General features: G+C 38.4%; 1 protein-coding gene across 1 annotated transcript in view; it reads right to left on the bottom strand.

Annotated features, from left to right (window-relative positions):
- Window positions 1–12,881, bottom strand: part of LOC146733599 (thioredoxin domain-containing protein 17-like) — a 64,333-nt gene extending 51,452 nt beyond the window's left edge. The window contains exon 1 of the mRNA XM_085491555.1: window positions 12,538–12,881. Coding sequence (XP_085347681.1) covers window positions 12,538–12,679 — 142 coding nt within the window. The 5' untranslated portion in view covers window positions 12,680–12,881. The remainder of the gene's footprint in view (window positions 1–12,537) is intronic.
- Window positions 12,882–14,142: the final 1,261 nt, after the last annotated feature.

Genomic DNA, 14,142 nt, shown 5'->3' with positions numbered 1-14,142 from the left:
GCTCCAACAAAGTATTGTTTGACTTTTTATCATAATTGGTCTTTTGTTTGCTCCTCGACAAATCAGCCTGAGCAATTGCTTCGGCATATGATGACTTCAATCTACGGCGAAGGTTGTCAGTATACTCAGAGTAGTCTACTTCATTACCTATAGACTCATCCTCACAAATACCAAAAGCTAAATCAATAGGAAGGCGAGGTGCCCGAACAAACATGAGAAAATAAGGAGTATAGCCAGTTGAGTCATGGCGTGTGCAGTTGTATGCATGTGTCATGGTTCACAAGTACTCCTTCCAGTCTAGTTTCTGGGATGGATCTAGAGTACCAAGCATGTTCATCAATGTATGGTTGAAGCATTCTGTCATTCCATTTCCCTGGGGATGATAGGGTGAGTTTCTGCTTTTCTGTACTCCTGTAAGTGTACACAGCTCATTCACCAAAGCACTCTCAAAGTTCCTACCCTGGTCAGCATGCAGTCTCTTAGGGATACCAAAATTACAAAAGAAGTTATTCCACAACGTCTTTACCACAGTGCTTGCTTTTTGGTCTTTTGTTGCATATGCCTGGGCATATCTGGAAAAGTGATCAGTAACAACCAACACGTTTTCATAACCACCTTTGGAGCGTTCCAGTGATAAATAGTCGATACAGACCAGTTCAAGCGGTTCTGTCGTGCGGATATTTACCAACGGTACTCTGGTTGTAGCAGTGGGTGACTTTCTCAGAACACATCTCTTACAGGAATTGCACCATTGCTTCACAAAAGACTGCATCATGGGCTAATAAAATCGTGATCTAACTAAATCCACGGTTCTATCAAACCCAAAATGACCATTGGCATTTTGAAGACTTGTTAGAGCATCACTTCTAAGCTTCTGTGGTAGGACTACATGTAACTGCTGTATCTCACAACGTTCATTACCTTGGGTTGACCTAAACAGCACACCATTCCTCACTGATAACCTCTCCCACTGTTTCAAAAGAAGTTTAGCCTCCCTAGACTCGTGTGATCTCTCACGTCTACTGGGTCTTCTGTTTTCTTGCTTGTATGCAAGCACTCTTTCAATGGCAGGATCTTGTTTTTGAAGTACGCTCAATTCTTCAGTGGACTTGCCTGGCAATGACTGACTACCACTCTCAGGGTTGACACCGGTGCGAGGCAGGAGATTAGGCTCTGAGAAATTGTTCATTCTTTGCTGAATTACTGTGCTAACTGCTCTCAAGGTCTCTTCAACGTCTTCTCTTGGCATCCTTGACAAACCATCAGCATTAGCATTGCTTTTGCCTGGGCGGTATACAATATCAAAGTCAAACATGGCTAACTGTGATATCCATCGCTGGCCAGTAGCATCTAATCTAGCTGTGGTCTTTGCATATACCAGAGGATTGTTGTCAGTCTGAACTGTGAATCTGTTCCCATGGAGGAAATCTCTAATCTCTAGAGGTAATCAGTCACTGCCCACTTCAAACACAAGAACTCAAGCTTATGAACTGGATACCGTGTCTCAGAGGGGGTTAGTCCGCGGCTTGCAAAGGCTATAACACGTTCTGTTCCATCTTGCACCTATACCAAAACTGCACCAAGACCATCTATGGAGGCATCTGTTTGCAGTATAAATGGAAGGGAGAAGTCGGGATAACCAAGAACTGGCGCAGTTGTGAGCTTTTTTTTCAGTAACAGGAAAGCTGACTCGCATTCACTTGTCCACTCATATGGAGGCCGACTTTTGCTTGGTCCCATCTTACCTTTCTTCTTGCATGCATCTCCAGATGTCAATCTATTCAATGGTGCTGCTATCTTGGAGTAACCCTTCACATACTTCCTATAATAGCCGGTGAATCCTAAAAACTGGAGTAATTCTTTCCTATTAGTAGGTCTTTTCCAGTTTCTCACTTTTTCTATTTTCGCAGGATCTGTGTGTACACCATCAGCTGATACTATGTGACCAAGATATGATACTTCCTTACGCAGGAAATTACATTTCTTTGGCTTCAACTTCAAACCATGCTGCCTTAAACGGTCAAACACTAACTGTAGCCTGGTTAAATGTTCATCAAAGGTTTCTGAGAATACAATTATGTCATCCAAATATATGAGTAGAGTTTCAAAGTTATGATCACCCAAACAACACATCATTAGACGGGAAAAAGATGCAGGTGCATTTTGAAGTCCGAACGGCATACGGTTTGCCTCAAACAGGCCCATTGGAGTAGTGAATGCAGTCTTATGCCGATCCTTCTCAGCCACTTCAACCTGCCAATAACCAGATGTAAGATCCAGTGATGAAAAAAACTTGGACTTGCCCAATGCCTCCAGTGCTTCCTCCATCCTGGGTAAGGGGTATGCATCACGAACTGAGCGAGCATTCAACTGTTGATAGTCAATGCATATACGTAGGCTGCCATCTTTCTTGTGGACGATAACAATGGGAGACGCATAGGGTGAGAGTTGCTAGGGCGAATGGCACCAGCTGCTTCCATGTCCTGGATGTGTTTCCGAACATCTTGACACTGTGATGGTGGGATTCTTCTATGTGGCAGTCGGAAGGGTCTCTCATCCACCAAGGGGATCTCGTGCTGCACTGTTGACGTACAACCAAAATCAAAAGAATGTTGAGAAAACACATCAGAGTTACTATCAATCAATTCTTTTAGTTTTCTAAGCTGAGAGGGGTTGGTGACAGCAGCTTCACTCAAATCCAACTCTGGTACACCCTGTTGTATTGTACTCTGGGATGATACAGGTCTGTTTGGGTCCTGGGGCCGCTTGTGATGCCACTTGTGAGTACCATGGTTCGTACTGTTGCGCTGCTTGGACCTGCTCCTCTCATGTACCAAAATAGACACTGGAATCCTAGAAGGTTCAACTAGGTCTCTTTCCTGATCATGTTTCACATGTACACCAATGTACAAATCAGCCAGAGTTGTGTTGCGATGGATCTTCAAAGGCTTTGTGGACAAATTACACACTTGAACCAGGACTTGACCATCTTTAACTGTGCTCAAGCTCCGACCAGTTACTAAATCATTTAGATCAAATGCATCCCTTGCCCCTTCAACCAGAACTGTATATGGCTGATGGCCACCTTTGCATGGTGCACAACAAGATATATGTGCTTCAGTTCCAGGTTGAATAGTATAAGGACGACACCCATTATACTTGGCAGGCCCAATTCGACCATCTCTACCACCAAGTTCAGCAGATCCTGCCTCTTTATATGCACCATACCAGACTTCAGACTCCTCCTTCACCTTAGTCAAGTAACATCTACCTAAAGAATTTCTGAAATACGTGCGACTTGCCCTAATTACATTTGTACCTACAAGCAGAGGAACGTTTCTCCTGTAATCAGTATCCTTTACAACAAAAGCAGGCACCCTACTGAAAGACTGACCAAGAAACTCAAGACTGAGAGAAATAACACCTAAATATGGAACTACCTCAGCTGACGCTCCTTCAATAACAACACTACTGGGTTTCAATGTTTGATGACAAAGTTCTGGATGCTGAAAGACAAAGGACTCAATTATTGAAGTAATTTGGGACCCAGTATCAATCAGGGCGCAACAAGAAACACCATCAACAACAACAATGTCTTCATTTGGTGGATCAATTAACTGTGAGTCAACTTTCACCGAAGTATCAGTCGTAGTAGACTCACTTTCCGGTTCAAGCTGCAAGTTAGACTGGTGCACACAGGAATTCACAGTAGTTTTCTTAGCAGGGCTACCTTTAATGTGGCCACCCGTGACATGCCCTCCAGCCACGGGTTCTAGTTGTTTAAAGGATTTTGTTTTTCAGCACCATCTTCTATGTCAGCAAAGCACCCAGTACTGATGTGGCCTTCTTTCCCACATTTGAAACAAGCAGCCTATCGGCTGAGATAGCTCCGCTGTTAGAAATGCACATTTCAATTAAAGAACTGAAGACATCATCAGAAAATGAACAATATGTATAGTATCAAAGCAATAGGACTTACAATTTTTAACAAGAAGTCGGAAATATCACTTTCTACCAAAAATGACCAAAATATTCACCAAAATTAGAGAATTAAAGATATCATCACGAAATGAACAAATCTGAGAAAGGTCTACATGTAGTATCTATATATGTAATATCAAAGCAATTGAACTTTTGGTTTTTAACAAGAAGTCGAAAATATCACTTTTTACCAAATATGACAAAAATATTCACCAAAATTATAGAATCCAAGATATCATCACGAAATGAAACAAATCTGAGAAAGGTCTACATGTAGTATCTAAATATGTAATATCAAAGCAATTGAACTATTGGTTTTTAACAAGAAGTCGAAAATATCACTTTTTACCAAAAATTACAAAAATATTCACGACAAGTCATTGTCAATGACACGTCCCCGTTCCGTTCATATTTGAGTGACATATACATTCAAAGCAGATCATGACCGAAATGCACCTGCATATGTACAACACATTGTACTAAATCTGAACAAAATCCATGCATGCATGACTGAGATCCGGTTCTGGAATTGTGAAAATACGTGATTTTAATGCATTTTCGGCCTTAAAATGGCCATCATTCAGCTATTGCTAAGCGGATCATGAAACAAATGCACATATCTATTTGTGACATGATGCACCATGTGTGTGTGAAGTTTGAACTTGATCAATCCAGACATGTCTCGGATACGGATCCAGAACTGAATTCTTTAAAACAAAATGGCCGCCAGTCGGCCATTTCGAACTTGATCTGAAAAAAAAAATGACGTGCATCAAGGTCCTATTATGTTTAATGTATGTACCAAATTTGAATGAAATCCGTCCATGCATAACTGAGATCCGGGTTCGGAATGGTGAAAATGTGCGATTTCAATGCATTTTCGGCCTTAAAGCGGCCGCCATTTGGCTATCGTTAATGGGATCATGAAACAAATGCACATACATATTTGTGACATGATGTACCTTGTGTGTGTGAAGTTTGAACTTGATCAATCCAGACATGTCTCGGATACGAATCCAGAACTGAATTCTTTAAAACAAAATGGCCGCCAGTCGGCCATTTCGAACTTGATCTGAAAAAAAAAATGACGTGCATCAAGGTCCTATTATGTTTAATGTATGTACCAAATTTGAATGAAATCCGTCCATGCATAACTGAGATCTGGGTCCGGAATGGTGAAAATGTGCGATTTCAATGCATTTTCGGCCTTAAAGCGGCCGCCATTTGGCTATCGTTAATGGGATCATGAAACAAATGCACATACATATTTGTGACATGATGTACCTTGTGTGTGTGAAGTTTGAACTTGATCAATCCAGACATGTCTCTGATACGGATCCAGAACTGAATTCTTTAAAACAAAATGGCCGCCAGTCGGCCATTTCGAACTTGATCCGAAAAAAAAAATGACGTGCATCAAGGTCCTATTATGTTTAATGTATGTACCAAATTTGAACGAAATCCGTCCATGCATAACTGAGATCCGGGTCCGGAATGGTGAAAATGTGCCATTTTGATGCATTTTCGGCCTTAAAATGGCCGCTATTCGGCTATCGTTAATCGGATCATGACAAAAATGCATGTGCATATGTCCCATATAATGTGTGATGTATGAGTGAAGTTTGAACATAATCGGTCCATGCATGTTCGAGATACAGGTGATCACGGACGCACGGACGCACGGACGCACGGACGGACGCACACAGGGCAAAACATAAGTCCCCGTTTTCGGACTCCGTCCGAACGGGGACTAAAAATTAGAGAATTGAAGACATCATCACAAAATGAACAAATCTGAGAGAGGTCCACATGTAGTACCTATATATGTAATATCAAAGCAATCGGACTTGTGGTTTTTAACAAGAAGTCGAAAATATCACTTTTTACCAAAAATTACAAAAATATTCACCAAAATTAGAGAATTGAAGATATCATCACAAAATGAACAAATCGGAGAGAGGTCCACATGTAGTACCTATATATGTAGTATCAAAGCAATTGGACTTGCGGTTTTTAACAAGAAGTCGAAAATATCACTTTTTACCAAAAATGACAAAAATATTCACCAAAATTAGAGAATTAAAGATATCATTACAAAATGAACAAATCTGAGAGAGGTCCACATGTAGTACCTATATATGTAATATCAAAGCAATTGCACTTGCGGTTTTTAACAAGAAGTCGAAAATATCACTTTTTACCAAAAATGACAAAAATATTCACCAAAATTAGAGAATTAAAGATATCATTACAAAATGAACAAATCTGAGAGAGGTCCACATGTAGTACTTATATATGTAATATCAAAGCAATTGCACTTGCGGTTTTTAACAAGAAGTCAAAAATATCACTTTTTACCAAAAATGACAAAAATATTCACCAAAATTAGAGAATTGAAGATATCAACATGAAATGAACAAACCTAAGAGAGGTCTACCCAAGGTACATATACACCAAGTATCAAAGCATTCAGGCTTGTAGTTTTCAAGAAGAAGTCGAAAAAGTAAAACATTGACACGGACGACGACGACGACGGACAATCACTCATATGATAAGCTCCGCTCGACAAAGTCGACAGCGGAGCTAACAAACAACTGGGTCGTTATTTTGGCGACGTTGGCGGTTACCATAAAAAGGTTGACGATTATTACTAGGACGTGGTATACTGTTCAGTCTGGACGTCATTGCATCAATTCTCTGCTCCATACTTTGCTTGTTGGCTTGCTCTGCTTGACCACTTGCAATCTGCTTCACTAACTCAGTTAACTCAGCAATTTCAGATTTTGAGCCATCTTTCTTACTCTTGTCAGTTTTCACAGTAGTAGTATTACCAGTGCTGGGAATAACTGCTAGATGACTTTGGGCTTTGCCTGGTTTAGGTGGTACAACAGTTCTTTTTTTCTCATGGGCTAGGCGTCTCAGCTGCTCTTGCACATCCCTGAAACTCATACACCATGGTTGCATTGGGTATAATTTGTTATATATCGCCTCATCATGCAAACCTCTCATTAGCTGGTGGGTAAGACGGTAGTCACGGTCATGCATTGGGCGGCCACCATTCTGTCTCTCCTCGATTGAACGCAGCACTGCTTCTAAAGCTATGGCATAAGAACAAGCTTGTTCATTGGGGCGTTGGGAACAGGTGTAAAAATCAGCCATGGGATCCAGGGTACACTGAGCATCACCATATTCGGCACGCATATTATAATTATGACAATCACGCCATGGATCAAGCTAACTCGAGTCCACTCTGAATTTATCTGTATGTGTGTTGATCTTGATTATTTTTGTTATCCAATTAAACGCCGCTTTTAACGCACTTGCCCTCGCCGTGACCCGACGCATTCACCTATTTCAACAAAATGTCAATTTATTTCCACGCGGCTGTCATTATTTAGTAACTGTTATTTGTCGTTTTTTTTAATTATTTTATAGTGATCACTATAGTCTAATGTTTAGAATGTCAAAATATGTTCTCTTTTATTTTAATTTGAAAGTTTTACTCAGACAATCGATGAAATAAAACAGTGTAGTGACATGCCTAGTAACCTGCTAAATAACGAGATAATTCCGACGTCAAATTCTATTTTGTCCAGCAACAGTGTACACCGGTGTCGGTGACGATCACGCTGACCAGCTACACCAGAACGGACATATTTCGCATCTAACTCAACCCCATGCAACAAAAATTGATACTATGTGTTCATTATGGTCCATTCTTCCTCGACGAACAAGTACATAAGTGACAATATAGTCAAAGACGAGAAAACTGCACACAAGAAATTTGCCTTATTTACACGTATCGGCAATGCAAGCTGTCATGCGACTTCCCCTTCTGACATCACAAGGGGAATTTCTGTATGCAAATGAGAAGCTAATGAGGAGCCTCGTTTTAAAATATACAAAAATAAAGTTGCCGTAGACTGGGTTTAAAACACATTTTTTCACTTAAAAAAAATAATTCATGCTTAGAAACATAAAAATTAATAATATTTATGTATCAATTGATAATTTTAGGCGTGAAAATAGCAGTCATTTCACAGGCACTTTAAAGAAGTTAACAAAAGCAAGCCATGCATGGCACAGTCCTCGTTAGTTATCAAATTTAAGATATATAGTTTTGTTTATAGTAATATAGCTGGAATATAACCATGTCAGGAATATGATTTTTTAACATTAAAATGATTGACATTTGTATCTGATCGTCAAACAAGTACTTGTCCATATTGAGAGATATTGCTCTGGAACAGAATTCAAAATCAGACATTTTGAATACATGTATATATATAACATGGTGTATAACGAATATATAAAATTTAAATATAATAAGTCAAAGCATTTAGGAGATATGGCTCTAAAAGCCCAATCATTAAAACAAAATGGCCGCCAGTCAGCCATTTTGAATCTAATCTGAAAAATAAAAAGTTTGAACGAAATCCACCCATAAATGCTTGATATTTGATGATTTTTTAGCACAAAAATGACCACGATTCGGCCATTTTGAATAGGATAGTCAAACCAATATATCTGTTTATCTATGACATGATGTATAATGAATATTTAAAATTTGAAAATATTATCAGTCAAAACAAGTCGGAGATATGGGTCTAGAAGCCCATTCATTAAAACAAAATGGCAGCCAGACATCCATTTTTAATCCGATCTGAAAAATAAATCATGTGCATCAAGAACCTGTAATGTCTAATATATGTACCAAGTTTGAACGAAATCCATCCATAAATGCCAGAAATGCTTGATATTTGATGATTGTTTAGCACAAAAAAGGCCACCATTTGGCCATTTTGAATAGCATCGTCAAACCAATATGATGATGTATAATAAATATTTAATATTTGAACATAATCAGTGAAAGCAAGTCAGAGATATGGCACGAGAACCATTCATTAATACAGTCGGCCATTTTGAATCTTAAAATTATTTGCATCAAGGTCCCATAATGTCTAATGTATATACCAAGTTTGAACAAAATCCATCTGTAAACAGCTGAGAAATGGTTAATTTTTAGGATTTTTTAGCACAAAAATGGCCGCCATTCGGCCATGTTGAATCAGATCGTAAAAGAAAATGATGTGCATCAAGGTCCTATAATGTCTAATGTATATACCAAGTTTGAACAAAATCCATCTGTAAACAGCAGAGAAATGCTTGATTTTGATGATTTTTAGCACAAAAATGGCCGCCATTCGGCCATCTTGAATCAGATTGTGAAACAAATTGACGTGCATATGTATAATATCATGTATAATGTATGTGTGAAGTTTGATTGTGATTGGTCCAGGCATTTCTAAGATATAGATCCGGACGCACGCACAGATGCACGCACACACGCACACGGAGGTCAAAACATAAGTCCCCGTTTTCGGACTGCATCCAAATGGGGACTAACAAAGTCACTACAAAAGATCAGGAAGAAGAAATAATTAAAAAGCTGGAAGACATAGAACACAGTAATCAAGAAAACATGCAGTGTGCAGTTAAACTATGCAAGAAAATAACACCAAGATTCAACCTGGGAAATGGTGTTAGGCAGGGATGTCCATTAAGTCCCACACTTTTTAACCTCTACACAAATGATTTAATTGGTGAACTAAACAACCAAAACAACTTTCCTCCACAGCTTAATAACAAGTTAATACAATGTTTGTTATATGCAGATGACATTATCATCATGTCAGAAAGTCAAGAAGGTCTACAAACCTCCATGGAGGGCCTGCATAGCTATGCAAACAAATGGGGACTGCAAATAAACGTGAAAAAAAAATCAATGATATTTACAGGATGGATACAATACTGAAAAACTTAACATAATTTGTGGAACAGAACCCATTGAAAAAGTCACAAACTACACCTACATTGGTGTCAACTTCAACACCAATGGCTCATCGGAGTCCACAATGACCAGACTTGCTGAGAAAGCCAGAAAAACAGAAAAAGCACAAACATCAATCTTGAATGCTGATAATAACACTTCAATTAAGACCAAACTTTTTGAAACAACACAAATTCCAATTTTGACACATGCAGGAGAGGTGTGGGGTTTGTGCACAAATAAAAAATGGGATACAACATGTACTGACAAATTTCTCCTCAAATTTTGTAGACATGTTTTAAATGTTAGCAACAACACAAGCAACATAGCAGTTAGAATGGATTCTAGTAGACTGCCACATATCTATTATTTACACTATAAGTCATTTACATATTTCAAACACTTGATTTCATTGAAGGAAGACAATATTGCATACAATGCATTGATTGAAATGCAAAATCACACCCAGAATGGTCATTGGCTGTCAAGACTAACAAAAATTAACAAGCAGCCTTGGCTGAGATAGCTCCGCTGATAGCAATGCACATTTCAATTAAAGAACAGAAGATATCATTAGAAAATGAACAATATGCATAGTATCAATGCAATGGGACTTCAACAAGAATTCAAAAATATAATTTTTAACCATAAATGATTGTGGTTTTTAACAAGAAAATATCACTTTTTACCAAAAATGACAAAAATATTCATCAAAATTAGAGAATTGAAGATATCATCATGAAATGAACAAATTTGAGAGTGATCCATATGTAGTATCTATATATGTAATATCAAAGCAATTGGACTTGTCGTTTTTAACAAGAAGTCGAAAATTCCACTTTTTACCAAAAATGACAAAAATATTTACCAAAATTAGAGAATTAAAGATATCATTACAAAATAAACAAATCTGAGAGAGGTCCACATGTGGTACCTATATATGTAATATCAAAGCAATTGGACCTGCGGCTTTTAACAAGAAGTTGAAAATATCACTTTTTACCAAAAATGACAAAAATATTCACCAAAATTAGAGAATTGAAGATATGATCATGAAATGAACAAATCTGAGAGAGGTCTAACCAAGGTACATATTCACCAAGTATCAAAGCATTCAGGCTTGTAGTTTTCAAGAAGTCGAAAAAGTAAAACATTGACACGGACGCCGGACACCGGACGCCGCCGGACAATCACTCATATGATAAGCTCCGCTCGACAAAGTCGACAGCGGAGCTAAAAAGGAATACAGTATTAACCAAGATGTCACAAAGCTAAACTTTCAAAAAATTTCTGCAAGTCACTGTCTTGATATCTGGAAGAAGGACATGCAAAGGGCTGATTCAAAACTCAGAACATATCAGCTTTTCAAAAATGATATAAAACAAGAAGTCTACATAGATCAGCTTAATGATATTCAGACTGAGCACCACAAATTACATATAGAAACAGGTAGACATACACAACCAAAAACAAATATTGGGGACAGAAAATGCATAAAGTGAGTCCTAGAAGATGAAGTGCACAGAATGTGTACTTTATAAATCTGAAAGACAGGAATTATATTCCTTGTTTGATAACATCAACGGTATCAAAAACAAGGACAAATTTATACCTATTATGAATGCCCATACTAGACAACAATTACTGGGGTTAATTTAAATTAAAACAGTGTATACAATAAGAGAGCAAATAATATTAACACAGTAGTTTACTTTTTCTTGTTTGTTTGTCCATGGACGTACTAGAGATGGACACTGCACGGTGATTCACACCCCATAAGAAGGATTGTCTTTCTATTGTACTCATCTTAAATTTATGAATAGGCAGACGTACTTTCATCTTGGCTGAGTTGCCGCCCGATCTTAGTTTTTATTTTTCACGACAAGATTCAAATCTTAAATTTTATATTATATTCGGTCAAAAAAATAAATACAGACCTTGCCAGTGAGCTGGTGCAATGTTAAGTTGTAAATCCGGTGTGAGCGGATGACGGGTTTTTTATCTGATGTTCAATTAGAGTGAAATTTACAGATGGAACAAAGCTTGAAATGTTCGGAAAAGTTGAACATGGACTTCTTTAACATTAGCTTTCACGTTAATGATGGGCTCTCGCGAGAAACAATACTGCTGTTCGTCTTCTTCAGGGACGGCTGAGTCGACAGTTTCAATGTCCTCAATATCAAAATCATTATTGTCTAATTCTAAAATGTCGGGATCAACAAAATGCGAACCGAAACCAAACTTTCTCTGTTGCCTGTTCGTTGCCATTTTGTTTTCTCTTGACGATCGTAAACAGATCGTTGGGAGTGTTCGGGACAAAACGAAGATGAACCGAGCTATAATCGGGCGTGTTCGTGATCGTTTCCCCGTGGACAGGAAATTATGCAGACACGATCTGGATTAACAGTAATCCGGTGGCGGCAACGCACATACATCAAAGCGAGTAAACACCGTGCAGTGTCCATCTCTAGTACGTCCATGTTTGTCACACTTTTTGTTTTGTTTGTTTTTAACTTTATTACCTTCTACATGTGTAGAAACCAAAAAACAATTGTCAAATTTTCTTTAACGTTGTAATAAAGCAATATTCTATTTTATTCTATTCTATTCATATGCTGGCCGAGTACGGTCACTGGCCGAGAACGGTCACTGCCCGAGTTCGGCGGTCACCGTTATACCATGGACGTACGTCCATGGTTATACATACCAGGGATTAATAATCCTACCTTTTACACAATCAGGACACCAATTCTTGCCATCATCTCCTTTAGATGCAGAGAAGTAAACATAAACATTCTTCTTGGCTTTATATTCTTCAACTTTCGCTAAAAATGCGTCCAAACCCTCAACGTGAACTTTATCCACCATATTGACTTGACTTACAGAAATGACTTACTGGACGCAATGATCCCGGGACCCGCCGTAGGCGGCAGTATTTTCATTCGAGGTCAATTTTGGATCACCAGGTCATTCCTAAACGCGTAATTAGGACTGAGTCGAGAATCAATTTTGGGTGCCAGAAATCATCCAAAGACGTTTATTTGGGTATAATTTGCGCTGTCAAGACAAAGTTCAGGCTAATAAAATATGATTGTCGACGTTTTCCCATGAGAAAAAAGTGAATTATTTGTTGAAAAAGGCAGAGAAAAATTGATACGCAGAAATCGTGACGTTGACTCTGCGCATGCAATGCAGCGTCATGGAAATTGTCTACAGTACACGTACACGCATCTTTCGATGACGTGTTTATTTTGCCAGCCAGCCCAGGACACCGTACAGACATTGTACTAAGGTAAGAGCTTTTGCCCTTTTCCACAAATTTTAATATATTCTTAACAATTGCTTTACCTCTAAAACTCTGCACACCATGCTATGATCATTCAGTGTTTTGTACTAAACGACTCATCGCTTAGCAAAGGCAATTGTCAGGATTTATTGGCACATTATGTCATGAATCAGAGAAACTAATGACCAAAATTAAATATTGCATCGTATATAAATGATGACAGCGATTTACTAGGCCTATGGCCTGTGAACTCGTATGATGTGTGCGCACGGTGCGACTAGTAACAATTACCTAACCTACCGGTTCTTCACGGCCACAGTTGTCGCGATGCATCTCAATAAAATAGCATCTAAAACCAATTAAGGCCGATATGTGTAAATACTTGTACATTAATGCAACCAGCAATAACGACATGCAAGAATGGCATTGGCAAAATGATAACCTCGGATGTAGCCATGTCTAGGGGCATGGATATGATTTATAGTCTTTGCCCATTAATGTAATGTTATAATGTATATGAAGTATGTGATCATGATTAATCTTCATGATCATTTGTGACCACACCATTGATTATGATTCGGCATAGGCTACCACACACTATAATATTGAGCAGAAAGTCATGCAAGAAATTGCATTTGATTCACCACATTGGCATGGCTGGCTGTATTCATTCTTACTTTTTCATGATCATTGTTAGGTTCACTACAAGTTTCTTGTGATTTAGGCGGATTTTTGTCACATGCAAGAAACAGCAAAGGCTGCAATGTGTACATCAGGGGGCTTTTATCATGCTTGTGATGTTGCTATTGTAGGTAAATGGCCACAGCAGGAATGTACATAACTGTCATTTATTAGGCAGAAACTGATAGGGGCCAATTCCTTGTGCTCACTACACACACATGTACATCAGTGAAGGTTTTTCTGTTGCCAGCTGCCATTTTTGAAATGGTGCCACCGATCAACAGTTCATGCCACTCATCTCAACCTTAAACAATGACATGTGTTGTCATTTGTTATTAATTTTATTACTATGGAAATGAGTTAC

This window comes from Saccoglossus kowalevskii, chromosome 16, assembly GCF_978046115.1.
Source record: "Saccoglossus kowalevskii chromosome 16, keSacKowa6.1, whole genome shotgun sequence".
Classification (NCBI taxonomy): domain Eukaryota; kingdom Metazoa; phylum Hemichordata; class Enteropneusta; family Harrimaniidae; genus Saccoglossus; species Saccoglossus kowalevskii.
This window is presented reverse-complemented; position numbering and strand designations above follow the sequence as displayed.